This window comes from Podarcis tiliguerta, assembly GCF_965153285.1.
Source record: "Podarcis tiliguerta genome assembly, chromosome: 3".
NCBI lineage: Eukaryota > Metazoa > Chordata > Lepidosauria > Squamata > Lacertidae > Podarcis > Podarcis tiliguerta.
Genome location: NC_139536.1, coordinates 106,202,439 through 106,220,753, shown reverse-complemented (window position 1 = coordinate 106,220,753; position 18,315 = coordinate 106,202,439). Strand labels below are relative to the sequence as shown.

Here is an 18,315-nt window from a genome sequence, read left to right as displayed (position 1 = left end):
CTATTGTTAAGTGGAGACAAAACAATCCCCTGGCAGCAAAACTTTCTCAAATGTGAATCAGGCTCAGCTAGCTAAAGGTTGTGAGAACTGTTCATTCAGAATCAGAGAAATTGGCAAGTGTGCATCTTAGGCAAGTTTATTCAGAAGTACATACCCATTGCGCTCAGTGGGGGTTTGCTTCCTAGTTAATGGATTTAGTGTTATAGCCCTAAGCATATTTCTTGCTTAATTCGGCAATATCCATATTTGATCGGGTAGCATCTTCAGGAGAAGCGTGGCCTCGTAGCTGAATGTTACCCATGTACCATGTACATCAATGAAAGATCTTAGAATGGTATGGATAGAAGCTGGGCTATATTGGTCTCAGTTGCTACTACAATTAGTGGGCGAATGCTGCTTGTACAAGCAAATAGAAATGCTTAGAAATGGGGTACAGCAGTAGCTGTACCCAGACCCAGAAAATATGACATTTGACTAGTATTTTAGAGATGCAATCAGATAATGGCATGTGGTTGTACCATGGCTTATGGCTTTGTTTTTTGTTTTTGCTTAGTCATGGGCTTTGATTTTTGATTTTTGGGGTTGGGAACACCGGCTGAGATTTTTACATAGCACCTCCTTAACGGCAGATGTAGCTACAACCTCCCCCATTCTCTTGAAAATTACACACACACACACACACACACACAGTGGTACCTCGGGTTAAGAACTTAATTTGTTCTGGAGGTCTGTTCTTAACCTGAAACTGTTCTTAACCTGAAGCACCACTTTAGCTAATGGGGCCTCCTGCTGCTGCCATGCCGCCGCTGCACGATTTCTGTTCTCATTCTGAAGGAAAGTTCTTTACCCGAGGTACTATTTCTGGGTTAGCGGAGTCTGAACCTGAGGTACCACTGTATATATATATATATAATCTCTGTAGGTGTTGGGATATTATTTAATAGAACAAATATGTGAGTCATGAATTTACCTTCTGCTCAGGGTATTACCTTCAGGTTTCTAAAACCTTGCAAGTGTTCACTGCAAACTAGAAAATGGAAGTTCAAGAAGAGAAAAAGAAATTGGTCCCCCAAGGGTCAGTTGTATCCATAGTCAGTGTTATATTTCTGTCTGGACTACAGTGATGAATGCAATTCCTTGATGGATAGTTTTAAGGTCAGTGGCTTTTGATCTGCAGATGGTAGCAGGGCAAAGGAAAGGAGGAGGCCTACAACTGATGGTAAATGGTATTTTCAAAGGTCTTTTCGTGCACAGCTCAAGTGGGAATAAATCCAAATTGTGACAGTTCCTGAACTGTCCTGGAATGTATGAGTCACCAGCCTGGCAGCAGAGACTTTCTCTGGTGCCCCAGGGCAGGTGCCTGAGACCTTGAGATTCCTTTCTTCTTTAAGGTAAGCCTTTAGCACTCCTAGGAAAAAAGTTGTGTGGTGGGGGGGAGTGCAGGTACCTACTAAGTGATTTCTGTGAGTGTGATGTGACCAGCTTAATTTGCTTAACTAGGTGTGCTTAATGTTATATGAACTTGATGGTGAGCCTGGATAGCTCAGCTGGTTAGAGCATGGTACTGCTAACTCCAATGTTGCAGGTTGGATCCGTATAGGACAGCTGCATATTCCTGCATTTCAGGGGGTTGGACCAGATGGTCCTCAGGGTCCCTTCCAACTCTACAAATCTATGATTTTGTGATATCTGATCTGTCCTCAAACAGGGATTTTCATTGTTAGCTTTGGTTTTGCTCCCTTCACCATGTCTTATCAACTCCCCAAAGTGATGAAAGTTTTCTAAGCTCTCATCATACACTTCCAAAGGTAGAAGGAAATGGAAAAAGCTCTATTCAGTGCCTGTTTCACTCTGGGTTTCCCCCTTGAGTGAACCTGACTTCTAGTGGGACCCTGTTGGGTTGATTTTTGATGTGTTGCATCATGGCCTATATCATTGTCTTGAGATGGGGATGTTGGCAATGCCATGGCCATGCTGTGCCTGACTGCATGGGTTAGCAGGATGTTTCTCTGCCTCCCCTGAATCTGACAGTGGCTCAGGTTCACTGTGGCTGTAACAGCAGGTGTAAGTGATCATAGGTGATAAAGATTCTCAGATGCGTGCCCATGGCTTGCCACGCAGGGGCATTATGTGAGAGGTGCTGGGGGCCGTGGCCCCTGGTGCACGATTTTTGAGGGTGCACAGTCCAGGTGTTCCTCTCCACAGGTGTCACCACATTGGGGGGATTCGCCTTCCAAGGGCTGCATTGGCCAGCTGGGCTCCCCCCTGCATGGATGGGCAGGCAGCTCAGCACAGCCCCACTTTGCTTCGGTGGGAGTGGGCTTGCTCTGGCAGCATTGGAGGAGAGGGTTGGGCTAGCAGGCTCCATTCCCCCGCCTATACTTGCGTACCTTGCCTAACGCCTGTGCGCATGCCCCAGGCGACAGCAAATGACACTACACCATTGTTGCCACACAGAGACTTTGAGGTGTCTGCCTTATAATTCACTGCTTTACCTCTTGATATGGTAATGTGATGGTATAAGTTACCAACCAAAGTTGTTGGCCGCATGCTGATTGTTTTCAAAGGAATTCTTTCTTCTTCTTCTTTGGCAATCACTTGTAGCCGAGTAAGATTGTCTTCCATAAACACGGTTTTAACAATGAGTCCGTAAGTGACTGTGGAGGCCAGTTCTGGAACCACACGACCTTCCACAGTGGGGACATTGGTTACAATAACCACCACCAAGTTGCTCTATATATCCTGCTTGCAAGTTTCCCACAGGCATCTTGTTAGCCCCTGTGAGAAGAGGATGCTGCACCTCAGATGGACCGTTAGCTGGATTCAGCAGGCTCTTCCTATATTTTTATGGCTGTCCCAAGGTCACCCGTGAGCTTCATGTGGCTGAGTGGAGTTTTGAACTTTGGTCTCCTTGTATCTCCATTACTCCATATCAGCTCCCCTCAAGACTGAATCTCCTCAGGTATATTCACGTCTCAGGATTAGCTTTAAAATGTTCTCATTAAACTGGCCTGGCAGCTGCCAAGAAGTGGTGCTAACTGAATTTATAGAGACATGTTCTCTATTTTATATGCACTCATCTGAACAACTGTATCCACTTGGAGGCTTAAACACACTGCCCTTCCACATCATGTATTCTCCTTACTTAGCAGTTTGTGTCGGATAAAAAAGAAGAAACAGTTTAATGCAGTCATCAAACACAAGGTGACCCCTATTAGCAGCTCTGATTGCCATAGTTTCCAGATTTCAAATCCTGGCTTTTGTTCCAGGCTTCCAATCTTCAGCCTACAGACATTTTTAATTCCCATTCTCCACTCTATGCCTACCATTCAGCTTTCCCTCCTCCGTACGTAGCACAATGCTGCTTTTTGGCTGTTCGGAGAGAATTAAATTGCAAGAGTGAAAATTCCATCTTAAAAGCATACAAGATGCCATTCAACGAGTTTTAGTCAACACAATGCAATAATGCATAGCTTTGTGTTTACAAGTCATGAGCCAGGTTCTTACACCAATTGTAACAATCAATTTCTCAAATGTGGCAAAGAAAGGTCACATCTCACTTCTTATGAGTCCATGCCTTTCCTTTTGTTGGGCTTGAAAATAATACTTCTCAAATAATAATCCTCAAGCCGCATCCTGTGGTTCAAGAAAGTGTTGTTCACAGGTAGGGTTTTTTTTTGTTGCTGTTGGAATTGTTGCCAATACTAATAGGGGATTCAAGTGGAATATGCAACAAAACATTGTGGGGTACCTCCCACTCCTATGTGTGCATTTTATTTGACGGTAATAATGGTAGCTTCCTCTTAGTGCTTGCGGGATTCATTTGATAGTGATGTGGAAAAAATTCCAACCACATCTTCTGGTGAAAGCCTGGGACTTCACAGCCAGATGTACAAGAAATGTTCTGCTGGTCATTTGACATAATATGCCAGTCAAATTCATGATTTTAGGGCTCCATTCAGACAGAGCATTTTCCACACAGCAGTTCCCCTCCACATCTGTGTGCATGATGGGTGACCCTGAGGAACGTTCTGAACCCTGATAATCTCTCCCCACTCCCTTAACATTCTTCTTTCTTTAATAAATGCAGTGCCATCATGATTTTTCTTGAGAGTTGTGAGGTAGGGCCTTGTTGTTCCAATTTTACAGAGTGCTACACATCTGTCATCACAGCTATCTTTACAAGAACCTTGTGAGGTTCTGTCATGATTATTATCCTCTTACTGCAGGGACTGAGGCTGAGAGACTAGTGAGTTGATGGCTGCTGTGAAATATGGAAGCGGTCCTTGGCAGTGCATCGTCTTAGATACTGCGCTCTGCCAATTCTAGCGAACGTAAGAGCATGTGGCATTAATCTTCACGAAATTATATCTGAACTGCCTCAGAATGGTTGAAAAGGAGTAAAGTCGGTTACTGGTCAATTTTAGAAATGCTATTATCTGAACCACATCCGGACATTAGGAAATAGCGATGAAATGGAACTGAGCAAAACTTTCCAGTAGGTCATCCCCCTGGTAAGCTGAACTCCACACACCTCGTCACAAAGTGATGTCAGATGGCACCCCAAATCAAGTCAACTAAAAGGACAATCCATTAACACCAGCTGTATTTTTTGTGATGGCTATATGCAGTGCTTTTTTTCTGGGGGGATGCAGGGGTATGCATACCCCTAAACATTTTGTGAATCTAAGTTTGGCCTCATTGAGGGGCAGTATTTCAATATGAGTAGGAAAATGAAAGTACCCCTAAACTTTTTTTTAGAAAAAAAGCACTGGCTAGATGGACACAGAAAAGACACATGCCCTGTAAGTTGAAAATTAGGTTCTTTATTGCAAAGGATAGGTAAGTAAATAAGTGCCTTTAAAATGCAGTTGTTCAGATTTTGAAAGCATACAGGTGCCTTTTTAAAACCATCATTGCTCCATACATCTCACTTCGGAAACCCAACTAGCCAGTCTTATTGATTTCAAGGCTTTCTTCGGGCATTTTGAAGGGAGACTTGTAACTGAACAAAGCATTTTTCAGAAAAATAATCTTGAAAAAAATGTTGCTTGTGAATCTCACAAATGCAAACATAACAATATGTGGATGACAACTTCTAATATACAGTATTTCCTTTTGGCTGAATAATGTTCATAATGGCTTTCTAATGGATAAATATGAGGCTGAGTCTAATGGATAAATGTGAGGCACAAAGAGACCGTTGTGATCTATATGCCACTCTCTGTTTCCCTCTAAGATGCCTAATGAAGACAGACTTGTGTGAAATCTCTCTGAACAGATGACTTGCATTGTGACAACTTAATTCTCCTTCAGATAGCTGCCTTTTTCTTTACTAAAAAGTAAAGTTATATGCCTAAATCATTCTTGAATCAATTGCCCACGTTTACTGAAAAGTAAAGTCATATGCCTAAATCATTCTTGAATCAATTGCCCACAGGTATGGATGTCAGTTAAAAGGAAGAACATGGTAGCTAAACCTCAAGACTGAATAAATGCAATTAATGCCTGTGTCAGCAGAGACAAGAGAATTAGTTATCAAAAGTTCCCAGAGCATATGTATGTGTAAAGCCAACATGCTGCAAATGAGGCATTCAAGTGAAACTCAAGATGTGTGTCATTTTCTTTTTTTAAAAAAAAAAAAGAAAATTGCTTGGTTCACAAAAAATGTGCATTGTCTTTTTTCAAGTCATACCGTCCTTTTTTACATTCAAATACATCCTATGTTATCTTCCTCGGATATGCTGCCACAAATATTGCAATGGGGGTGCATTTTTGTTTAAAGTAGCAGTTTTAATCAGATATGTTAGGGCTGCTTAGGTCAGCAGGCTAGAGTGATGTGGTCCTGGGCTACTTGTGTTGCATAATACACTTGTTTCAGCTATTACGTTTCAGAGAATATGAGTTGTACCACTGGAGGTTGAGTTCTCTGTCCCCCTGTTCATCATAAACAAGGCAATAACGATATTGCTTAGTTCCAATATGTAGACACAGAGGTGAGCATTAGGGCTTTCATTTTGATAGATGAAGCACAGATAAGTGGAGGACTCATAGTGGCCTTTCCCCCATAAACTTGGGATGTGACACAATCTGAATTGTCCTACTGAGCCCAGACTAAATTGCAGAGTGGAAATGGCTAGGAACTGGTATTACAAACGGGCAGCCCATGTGGAAAATCAATGCTTCTGCTCTTCATGAGGGGAAAGATCTGTTTAATCTATAAGCCGTTGCTTCTTCCCTTCTATGGAATTAAATCCCACAAAGTAATGGCCACCTACTTATATGGTTTTAAAAGAGAATTAGACAAATTCATAGGGGATAATGTTATCAGTGGTTAATAGACAAGGTTGCTATGTTCTCCCTTCACTGTTGAAGGCAGTGTACTTCTGAAAACCAGCTGCTGGTAATCACAAGTGGGGAAAGTGGTATTCTGCTCATGCCCTCCTTGGGGACTTCCCATAGACATCTGGTTGACCATTTTGAGAACAGGATGCTAGATGAACTGGACCTTTGGCCTCATCCAGCAAGGTGCTCCTTAAGCTTTTCAGCATCTCTGTGTAGCAGAGCCGTCTTCTCGGCAAGTAAATAGCAGAAGGAAGACCATGGGTGGCTTTTGTGATATTACACTGCAAGAAGTAACCGGCACACAGAAATGCTGTGTAGGTGGTCTGTCAGAAAGAAAAGTCAGGATTTGATAGGGACATGGCTGCACTGCACAATGCTCTTGTATGGGAAATATAAATATCTAACTGAACCTTGTGACTAAAGGTTTATTTGAAGAAAGTAAGGAAGAAAGAAAGAAAGAAAGAAAGAAAGAAAGAAAGAAAGGATCTCATTTGCTGCATTTATACCAGAGATGGGGAAGCAGCAGCCTCTCAAGTAGTGTTGCACTCCCAGCATGGCCTACGGTCACCCTGGAGGACCACAGGTTTCTCCTGGCTTAAGGTCATAGGTCTGCATGATGGAGGACTTGGCCCTTTATTTCCAATGTGTTTCTGCTTTGCCTACCCATTCTATTGGTTATCCACAGGGAGTCTATAGACTGCCTTGGATATCTGTGCTTTGCCGTTTCCACAAAAAACATCAGCTCCACAAAAGTGATGCATCTTATGCTGTATTGTCAAGTCCTGCTATTTGTGAATGTGAGAACACATTGGAACGAAGTGCATCCTGCTGATCTTAACGCACTGAATTGGAATTAACAGTAACTTTAATTATTTATATTGGATTGCTTTTCTGTTTTGTTAAGAGCTCCTTGAGTCATTGGTTAAAAGTTTAAAGAGTATTATTCTGAGAAGATGATATGGAACACTGTTCCATTAAAAAAGGTAAAGGGACCCCTGACCATTAGGACCAGTCGTGGCTGACTCTGGGGTTGCGGTGTTCATCTCACTTTATTGGCCGAGGGAGCCAGTGTACAGCTTCTGGGTCATGTGGCCAGCATGACTAAGCCGCTTCTGGCGAACCAGAGCAGTACACGGAAACGCCATTTACCTTCCCGCCGGAGCGGTACCTATTTATCTACATGCACTTTGAGGTGATTTTGAACTGCTAGGTTGGCAGGAGCAGGGACCGAGCAATGGGAGCTCACCCCATCATGGGGATTCGAACCGCTGACCTTCTGATCGGCAAGTCCTAGGCTCTGTGGTTTAACCCACAGTGCCACCTGCGTCACTGTTCCGTTAGATCAAAAGAATAGAGTGAATAGGGCTTTTTGTCCCTAGTGAGAGAGCAGAGTCCATGGAAGGTTGGCTCTGACGTTGCTTAACCTTCATGAAAATGGGCCAGCAATGAGATAAGCCTTTTGGTCATTTGATGCTATCTTATACTGAGCTAGACACACTGGTCCTTTAGTTCAGTATTGTATGCTCTGACTGGAAGTGGCTCTCTAGTTTGCAGGCAAAAGTCTTTCTCATCCCTGCTGCCTAAGGTCCTTGAAACTGGCGACGGCAGGGACGAAACCTGGGTCCATCGGTACACAGAGTACGTACTTTGCTACTGAGTCATCTCCAAGAGGTTTCCTCTGAGATTCATTTTAGATGTAGCCGCATTTGGGTTATGGACCTGGAATGGGTGCAAGCTTGTTGTGTGTTTCTGCTAACAATGCAGGCAATAAAGGGCAATGTATCTTCCGGCCAACTGAAGCTGTGAAGGCATCAGTGACGCTCCCTCTCTTGCTTTCCCCCCAACTCTGCAATGTACAGTGGGAGCCTTTATTTTTAAACCAGCATTTGGAATTCAGTGTTTCATCACCTCTTCCTTTATATAACAGAGCGTGTGTCGCAGTACAAATATTTGGACCTTTTTTCTTCTTGGGGCGGGGGAAGAGTGGTATAGGATCAGCTTTACCTCTTTTAGGATTAATAGAATACCTCATCTTTGCTGCCATTTATAAGAAAAGGAACCCCCTGGTATCCTCGCAATCGCCATCTATTTTGCTGTTTTTCTCTGCAGTGTTGTGTAGCCAGGACTGGTGTAGGCTTATAAAGCCACATATGCTAACATGTCATAAACAGTCACAGATTTCACAAACATTTTGTATTGGGGCAAAAAAATATCCAGTTACCATATTTCCCCATGTATAAGACTAGGTTTTTTCCCTAAAAAATAATGTCCAAAATTTGGGGGTGTCTTATACACAGGGATCATCTTCCCCCATTTTCTTAAACCGGAGTCCCCAAAAATAGGGATCGTCCTATACATGGGGGCGTCTTATAGACGGAAAAATACGTTAATTCCCCACTCCACCACAAATGTATACAAGGTAAACAGTAAAACGACACCTTATTTCAACAGAATTTCCCTAACAGTAATAAAGAAACAAAGAAGGGGTAAGTACAAAGAAAAAGAAGAAAGAAATGGGGGAAGTAGGTAGAGGAGAGAGAGAAGAGGTAGAGATTTGTACAGATGTGTGGGCAACAAACTTTCAGTTTTAGAATGAAGTATTTCTACACCTCAGCTATTTTATTGGCTTGGTTGGTTGTTGTTATATTTTAAAATTATATATCTTGCTGGTGCTACCTGGACGTGATCAGAGCTTGGATAGCTGTCAATTGCAGTTTTATTTTTAGCCCATCATTGACATCTCAAATCCCATGTCAGCAAAAAGCTGTACTAGCTACTGGAAGACAAGGCACTGTGGCTTTAGTGTGAGATGGAAGAAGTAAGGAGTGATTTTGATAGGTTTGTTATGTGATAAACTGGTTCAAGTGAACACGAGTTTGAAGAAATCGTAATCAAAGGTTGGGGGAATGTTTGGCCTTCCACATATTGCTGAACTACAACTCTCATCACCCTTGGGTATGCTTGCAGGTGCTGATGGGAGTTGTAGTTCAGTCAACATTTGGAAGAAGGGCATGGGTCCTCCATATATGGTATGAAGAGATAATTGTTTTCTGAATTGTGCATTCCCATCTCCCTATATAAAGGTTGAGGGACCAAAAGATGTCAAGAGTTGCAGTTCAGTTCAGAAAGCAAGAATGTTTCTGGTAATTGGAGGAGGAAGGTGACAGCCTCTCATCCGACAGCCACTTTTAATGGCGAGTAACATTGCTTTCTGGCCCTGTAAACCAGCAGCTACATAACAACACAGTGGAAGACTCTGAAACCAAAGGAGGGGGGGATGGGAAGCCCTTTAACAACTGACAAGCTGGAACGTGTGCAGTGGAGGGCAACCAGGATGATCAAGGATCTGGAAACCAAGCCTTACGAGGAACAGTTGATGGAGCTGGGTATGTTTTGCCTGGAGAAGAGGAGACTGAGAGGAGATATGATAGCCACCTTAAAATATCTCAGGTGCTGTCACATGGAAGATGGAGCAAGCTTGTTTTCTCCTGTTCTTGAGGCTAGGACCCGAAGCGATGGCTTCACGTTACAAGAAAAGAGATTCCAAATAAATTTTAGGAGTAACTTTCTGATAGTAAGAGCTGTTCAACAGTGGAATGGACTCCCAAGAGAGGTGGTGGACTCTCCTTCATTTGAGGTTTTTAAGCAGAGGTTGGATGACCATCTGTCATGGATGCTTTTGTCGAGGTTCCTGCATTGCAGGGGGTTGGACTGGATGACCCTGAGGGTCTCTTCCAACTCTTCCAATTCTATGAGTCTATGACCATGAGGGCCCACCACCTTTAATAATAATAATAATAATAATAATAATAATAATAATAATAATATATTTATACCCCACCCATGTGGCTGGGTTTCCCCAGCCACTCTGGGCGGCTTCCAACAAAATATTAAAATACAGTGGTCTGTTAAACATTAAAAGCTTCCCTAAACCTTTCCCCGAGATCTCACCAGGACATGCAAGAGAGTAAGGCCCCAGTGATATCCTACAGCGCATTTCCCCCTCTCCTGGCAGCAAATCAGCCCAAGATGCACATAGCTGCATTGGACCATAAAATAATGATCAGCTGGAATGGGAGCAAATCAGTCTGATTGAATGGCTTCTGTTAGGCAGTGGTTGCTGAAGGGCCAAAGGCAGCTTCTCAGCAGAGTCAGTGGAATAGCCCTGTTTCTCCCTCAGTGCAGTCTTAATCATGTAATGCACAAACAGCAAATGACCACGCATACAAAGGTTTTTAAACATCGGCTCCACAGGGAAATAGTATATTTTGACTCACCAGGTGGGGCAAAGTTGCTGTGGTAGCTTCCCAGCAGGTGGGTTGGTGTTGCTTACTGGGAGAAAGGGGCAAGTCTTGACTCCACCAGTGCCATTCTACTGTGCCAAACTCCCCACTGCCTCTCTCCCTCCTGGTCATTGGCAGCAACCCACTTGCCAGGAAACCAGTGTAGCACCTCTGCCACACCTGTCAAGCTGTTTCTAGATTCATGTATGGTCTTCTTGGCATTCAAGCATATCACACTGCAACAGAGATTCTACAGGGGTGCAGGTTATGGGCAAAGACAGTTATTTATTGGGCATGGTTTGATAATGATTGTGTTCGATGTAGAAGAAAAACTTAAGAAGTGGTTTAATTTTGTTTGGAGAGCTAATCTAAGGAAAGTTCCTGTCCCCGTTCTGAAATTCAATACTCATAAATAGCTGATGAGACATAAGAAGGAGACCTTTATTAAAGAATATCGGTTGGAATTGACACAAGCTTTGGAGACTCGTGATAAGACGAAATTTTGGAAATTGGTGACTGATATGGAAGGTCGCTCTTCTCCAAAAGATGAGTGTCACATTGCGGAACTATGTGGGAGGAATTTTTTTGTACAGCAGTCTAATGATCTAATGATGTTTAATGAGTTTCAGGGGGGAGGAATTAGTCTGTACCCATGAAGCTGTATTATATTGAAACAGATCATTGATCCCTCTCTGTAGTACCGTCTACTTTTCCTAATGGTGGCTAGTTTTTGACTGCCTGAAGTCCTGTTTAACTGGAGCTGTTGAACCTGGAATATTTGGCATTCAAAGCATCCCCTGTGCCACTGAGCAGTGGTCCCTGCTTGCTTTCTGTCCCCTTTCCCCATATAATATATAAATCCTCTATTGCTATGGTTACTGTTTCCATTGCCTGGTGTGGGCAGCCTGGTAGAAAGAGTGCACTTGCTGGTACCCTGCAGCTTTTTCCTTACTGTGCTTGCTACAGCCCTATTGAAAATGTAAATTATCTGTATATCAAATGAGTTTTAAAAGCTACCTCCAAACATGGCATATCAGTTTCCTTCCCAACCCCAGCCCCAAAATCATTAACAGTATTCATAAGGGGGAAAGTATACTCGTTTGTGGGGTCCTATGCCGCTACATGGATTTCTCATTAATTCAGTAGCTTTCCAGGGATCAGAGATAGATTTAAATCTAACATGTTGTGGTATACTGTATTAATCCAGCGTTGGCAGTGTTTATGGAACTGAACAACTTTTATGGTAATACAGACAATTAGTGCAGCTTATTTGCTCTAAATACAAATCGTATCCACAGGAGAAACACAGTAGATGCTGCCAAATCTCATAAAATTTGCTTGCCTATGGCTCATGAAGTAGTTGAGAAGGACACATTGGTGATGTAAGATGGATATGTGCCGTATGATGTATATCTGCTTCCACTCTTAGCTGTTTCTATATCTTCCAGCTCTTGTAGAACAAGTGTTTGTGTATCTATCATGAGTTCTGGACATACACACAGCGAAGTGGGGAGGGGTACAGAATAAAACAACTATGGGGTAAAATAAAGCCATAACTGCATTGATTGATAACAGACTGTAGGTTTGTCATAAGCTTAAGGGCATGGATCTGAAGACTGAGCAGCCCGAGTGCTGGTCAGTTCTCTGGCAGACCAGTAAAGGATTGCCTAACAATAGGGTTCACCATGCCGTAAACAATTCCCAATGTGGCTTTTGCAGTCAACCTGGTAGTGGATGCTATGGCCCAACAACCCCTGAGTGGACTTCTGGATGGAGCATGTCACACCTTAATGATAATGATAAATAAAAAATAATTTATTTATACCCAGCCCATCTGGCTGGGTTTCCCCAGCCACTCTGGGCAGCTTCCAACCGAATATTAAAAACACAATACAGCATTAAACATTAAAAACATCCCTAAACAGTGCTGCCTTCAGATGTCTTTAAAAAGTAAGATAATTGCTTATTGCCTTGACATCTGATGGGAAGGTGTTCCACAGGGCGGGCGCCACTACCGAGAAGGCCCTCTGCCTGGTTCCCTGTAACCTCACTTCTCGCAGTGAGGGAAACGCCAGAAGGCCCTCTGAGCTGGACCTCAGTGTCCGGGCTGAACGATGGGGGTGGAGATCCTCCTTCAGATATACAGGACCGAGGCTGTTTAGGGCTTTAAAGGTCAGCACCAACACTTTGAATTGTGCTTGGAAATGTACTGGGAGCCAATGCAGATCTCTCAGGACCGGTGTTATGTGGTCCTTCAGGTATACAGGAGCAAGGCCATAAGCTATATACCATACAGGGCTTCCCCACTGGTATGCAGCCAGATGCCTCTCTTCTCCCATCTAAGGACCCAGCTCAATGCGTTTGCTGCCATTGCAAAGCTGTGACATAGTAGAAATGGAGATGGGAGGAAACCCCGCAGAACCATGGACAATCCGTCTGAGGGTTAAATTCCTCCATGGTCATGAGAAACAGGGGCCGATCCATGTCCATAACAATGCTGCTGGTGGAATTTTCTTCTAAAGGAGATTCCTCTTCACTAAACCATTTACTTAAGGAGTGGGTAGGTGGAGAAGCCTGGAAGGAGAAAACTGGGTGAAGGGTGGGCCTCCTTGTTATCCTCCCAGTGTGGACTTGACCAGAAAAGTCTTCAGTCAAGTCTACCCCTAGGCTCCACCCAGGGGAGCCAGAGAGCTGGCTTTGATTGGTTCCTTGGCGGAGGAGGCCCTGCCCCCTTGTGACTGCACCATAGTGTACTTGGCTGAATGGGAGGAGATCTGCTCCCCCTACGTCACCGCAAATCATGGCAGTCAGGGATGGATGAGTGAACCTGGACTTTTCCTCGATGCCACTAGCTTCCAAGTCTGCAGCTCAAGTAGGTCTCCTGGTCTCTAAAAGGCATAATCTTACCATGATTTGGGAAGACTCACAATGATGGACCAGTTGTATAAGACAACTTCCTTTCTTCCTTTATCTTAATTAATTTATTTATTTTTAGTAATTTTTTATTGGGGATTTTATTTACAACATAACACAAACCCCCCAACACAGAAATCCACCCCCATCAGACACAAACATAACAAACAACAAGCATAATATACAACAATACAAACAACAAAACAAAAGACTTCCGTTATCCTGTTTCTGGCATCCTTATTTACTTCTTATAAGCTGTTTCCTTTATGAATAATTATTAAGATTTTTCTAATTATAACTTAAATATCCACAAAGTCTCCTGCAGACATTAATCGAAACAAGTCCAGGTATGAATTTTAGGGCACTGTTTTGTGATGTATTCCCTGCATTTCCCCCATGCTTTTTGAAATTCTTGTCTAGTATGATCTCTAATTGCCTTTATCTTAATTGAGAGTGGGAATGCTTGTAAAGACCTTCATATGCAAAACTGCAGTGTAAATGATGGAATGACCTAATGCACCAAAACACATTTCCCCTCTCCCCTTCTTGTCTCATCAGGTGCAGGAATCGGAGCTGCTGGATATCAGCCTTGTCAAAGATGCCCGGTGCGGAAAACATGCCAGATCACCTAAGGTAGGTCACATGAGGAGGCCAAAGATTCTCCACTGCTGCTGTACCAGATTGTGCTTCGGAAAAATTCCCTATGGGTCACATTTTGTTCCTAAAAGTTGTCTCTCCAACCATATATGTGTCTTTGCATAACTGCAGCATAGCCTTACTTATAATGATAGCCTCAAGGTGCTTAATTAAGGGCTCTCTGGGAGAGGCAAGCATGCAATTTGAACTTCGTCTTGTACATTGACGGAAAGTCTATTATGTGCAACTTTTTGGATGTCATTGCGGAAGTGACTGTGTTGTGAAGCAAGTACATAATTTCACTTTAGTTTTAAGTGGCTATGCCCTCGACAGCTGAATCGGAACTGTAATGTTAATTATGAAGTGCTCCTTTTTAATAAACATTTAATAGATAGCGTAAGTAACTCATCATGCTTGCAAGAGATGCCTAAATTAAGTTTTTCTATTTTCTGCGTCTGTAAATTGGATGGAAAAGCTGCATTGTTGAACCGAATGTATCTTCCAGATAATGGCTGTTTTTCATTTTCAACTTTTCATTAATGATCACACAAGTATGCAATCCAAATTCAAAGCTATGCTTGGTGGCACTTGAGGATTTTTCACGCATCTCACCAGCTATGCTTTATGGAAGCAAGTTACCATCCTTGGTATTTCTCAGTTTTGTTTTCTTTTTTAAATAGGCAGCTGTCATGTGCAGGTAATTGTGTGCTTGGATGTATCATGTGACTATGGAGCCAGTGTGGTGTAGTGGTTAAGAGCGGTAGTCACGTAATCTGGGTAACCGGGTTCGTGTCTCCGCTCCTCCACATGCAGCTGCTGGGTGACCTTGGGCCAGTCACACTTCTTTGAAGTCTCTCAGCCCCACTCACCTCACAGTGTTTGTTGTGGGGGAGGAAGGGAAAGGAGAATGTTAGCCGCTTTGAGACTCCTTAAAGGGAGTGAAAGGCGGGATATCAAGTCCAAACTCTTCTTCTTCTCTGGAATTGCTTTTCCTAAAGCATTTTAAAGTTTCTTCCTAAGGGCCCATTTCAGTGTCAGAAACTTTCCAAAAGGCTAGAATTGTAATTGAAAAACCTATGGTAGCAATTCGTGACATGCACATAAATATCAAATTAGTGCTCCCTGATTATTGGCTTTATGATGAACAGCATGAGAACATTAACAATGGATAGAACATTATTTTAAAAAGCAGCTCCCTCCCCTTCTCTCTCTTTTTCTCTTTCTTTTTTGAGAGAAGTGTTCCTGTGTCAAAAAGTATGTTTCGCTAAGGTGCACATACAGTTATTTGCTCAGTGGGGTCTTGCTTTTGTTAAAATGCATAAATACTTTCCTTGCTGTTGTGCTCCACCAGTCAGTGGCAAGCAGCTTTCATTGCAAGCTGTTTGTAAAAAAGAAAAGAGGCCTTTCTTTGCCTGGGGATGACATGCCTTACCTATGTGTGTGAGCTTGCCTGTTGCTTTGAGGTGAAAGGGTACCTTAGAAATGCGATAATGTGTTGGACAATCAGTTAAAATCTGTTGTGTGCAGAGAATGGTTAATTGTGCAGTGAACCCTTTAGTAACAACTGGAATGATCTGTGGCTTAAATGACTCCGCCCTTTCTCTCTTGCTGTCTCTTATGCCTGGAATTCCATCTTGGAACACCTATGTGATACTACAAGTTTTTGATGAAGCCTTCAACACAACTCCTTAGTCCCTGTCTTCTAATGATACTGGGCTTAGGTACCGTATTTTTCGCTCTATAGGACGCACTTTCCCCCCTCCAAAAATGAAGGGGAAATGTGTGTGCGACCTATGGAGCGAATGCAGGCTTTCGCTGAAGCCTGGAGAGCAAGAGGGGTCGGTGTGCACCGATCCCTCTTGCTCTCCAGGCTTCAGGCAGCTATCCGCAAGCCTTTGGAGCGCGGTGCGAGTTCCCGCCGGGCTCCAAAGGCTTGCGGATAGCAGTCTGCAGCCTGAAGCCCGGGGAGCACAACGCCAACTCGTGCTTCAGGCAGCTATCCGGGGACATATCCGCAGAAGCTATGACTTGGCTTCTGCCAAAGCTGCGCACAGACTCTCCCAGCTGGAGAGGTTGCGCGTAGCTAAAGAGGAAGTCAAGACAGCCAGCAAAATAACTTTTTTCCCTTATTTCCCCCCCTAAAAACTAGGTGCGCCCTATGGTCCGGTGCGCCCTATGGAGTGAAAAATGCAGTATATCCTTCGCTTTCTCCCTCCCTCCCTCCCTCCCTCCCTCCTGGTACGCCTCCTTCCTGCAAATCCTGCAGCCAAGCTGGTACCAAATGTATTGCTCTGCTTTCCTTTGAACCACATAAATGAGGCCAAGAGGGGCAGATTATTATCTGGGCAGCCTGAGACCTCCATACACACTGCCTGGCTTACGCCCCAAGAAGTCACTTCAGTGCTAACACAGCAAAACAACACAGGAGGCAGCAGTTACAAGTTATTGGTCTCTGCAGCCACAGCATGCACTGTGATTCTCCAGTGGTTTGACTTCAGCTCTGGAGGAACACTCCATTGTCTCTCAAGACAGATGGATGCCAACAACTCCTCCCCCGCCCCCATCCGCAGCAACCTCCTTTGTCAAATTTTACTGAGTCAGGGACCTGTCATTATTTTTATTGTTGCTGTTTCACTTTAAAGCAGTCTTCTCGAACTGGTGTGCTCCATATATTTTTGACCAAGGCTCTCATAATCCCTGGCTGTGTTGACTGGGACTGTGATGGAAGCTGGGGTTGAAAACATGTGGACAGCCACCAGGACGGGGAAGGCTGCTTTCACGATGTATATTTCTTGCTGCCATACTTCACAATGCAGGGTTACTCCAAGCTGAGATCTTTTACCTAAGCCTTTTCAGGGTAAAAAGCCCATTGGCTTCCATTGTGTATTGTTTTTATCATCACTTAACACTTGTGGCGATGGAGGCTTTTGAAAGATAGATGACATTTAAAGCAAAAAATGCAAAACAGAACTGCCTAGCCATTGGCAGTTTTTGCATCCTTCCAGAAAGCATCCACAAAGTTTCCATTAGATGTCAGCCCACTGTGAAAGAAGCAGCAGTTGTCATTGAGCTGTGTGTGACATGGACTAGTGCAGGATTGACCCAAGACGTTTTGCTGCCTGGGGCAAAAGTTCCAGTACTCATGGTGCCCTTACTTACTAGATTGGTAGCCTCAATTTTAAAGATGCCACCCTCAATTTTAAATATGCCAGTCATGAGTGGGTTTTCGCAGCCGTGCCTCAAGAATTATTTGATGTCTACCAGTACATATTAATGATCTGCAGAGTCTCTCCTTTAGCTAAACATCCATCTCACAATCTCTGTAGAGCCACTCCCAAGCCAGTTAAAATATTTCCATTGGTTCCAATTGCATTCTGAATAAATCACTTGGGGTAAATGGCCCGATGTGGGTAGAGAAATGGAATCTCTGCCAGAAGCAATAGGAGGGCAGTCAAGAATAGAAGAAACTGAAGGGTGTTTCAGAAGAGAAATTCTGCAGGAACAGAAGGAAAATCAGAAAGATGGGGCGTGAAGATCTAGTTTTCACAGGGATGGTCAACTTTCTGTACCAGTGATGCTCTTTCATGCAAAAGAGATTCTCTTCAAAATGAAAACTAGCTTGCAAGGGTGATGGATTCTGGCATTCTTTCTCACATGCTACAATTCTTTGCGCTGGGGTGTTTACTTTATGGAAGACAGTTCCATCATGTGAACCCTTACCTGTCCTCAGAAACAGGTTGACAGCCTCCTGTGATGAAAAAGTTGGTTTTGCTGGACAGGTTGGTTTAGCAAGTGTTTCTTTTTATTTTTTCTCCTGCCAGCAAATGGTTAAAGAACGGCAGCCTCTGATTGGCCGTGGTTCCAGGAGGGAGAGTTTAAAAGGAGAGGTTGAGGAGGTGGGGTTGGAATTGAGGTTGGAGAGGCTGGGAGATAGGTAGGGAGACAGGTTAGGAGTCAGGTTGAGGTGTAAAGAGTGAAAGGGGGAAAGAGTTGATTCTGGAAAAGAACTTCCATTATGGGTGTATTGTGAAGGACAGTGTGTGGTGTCCTGTAGGAGGAATAGACTGGAATTTTACTGGGAGGCAGAGGTTGAGCCAGGAGAAGTAGGAGCTGGAAAGGAACAGCCTCTTTGGGACTC

General features: G+C 43.5%; 1 protein-coding gene across 3 annotated transcripts in view; it reads left to right on the top strand.

The window, feature by feature from the left end:
- Window positions 1-18,315, top strand: part of PLCB1 (phospholipase C beta 1) — a 455,632-nt gene that overhangs the window by 113,605 nt on the left and 323,712 nt on the right. For all 3 annotated transcript variants that reach the window (XM_083431904.1, XM_083431905.1, XM_083431906.1), the window contains one exon: window positions 14,100-14,174. In XM_083431904.1, coding sequence (XP_083288030.1) covers window positions 14,100-14,174 — 75 coding nt within the window. The remainder of the gene's footprint in view (window positions 1-14,099; window positions 14,175-18,315) is intronic.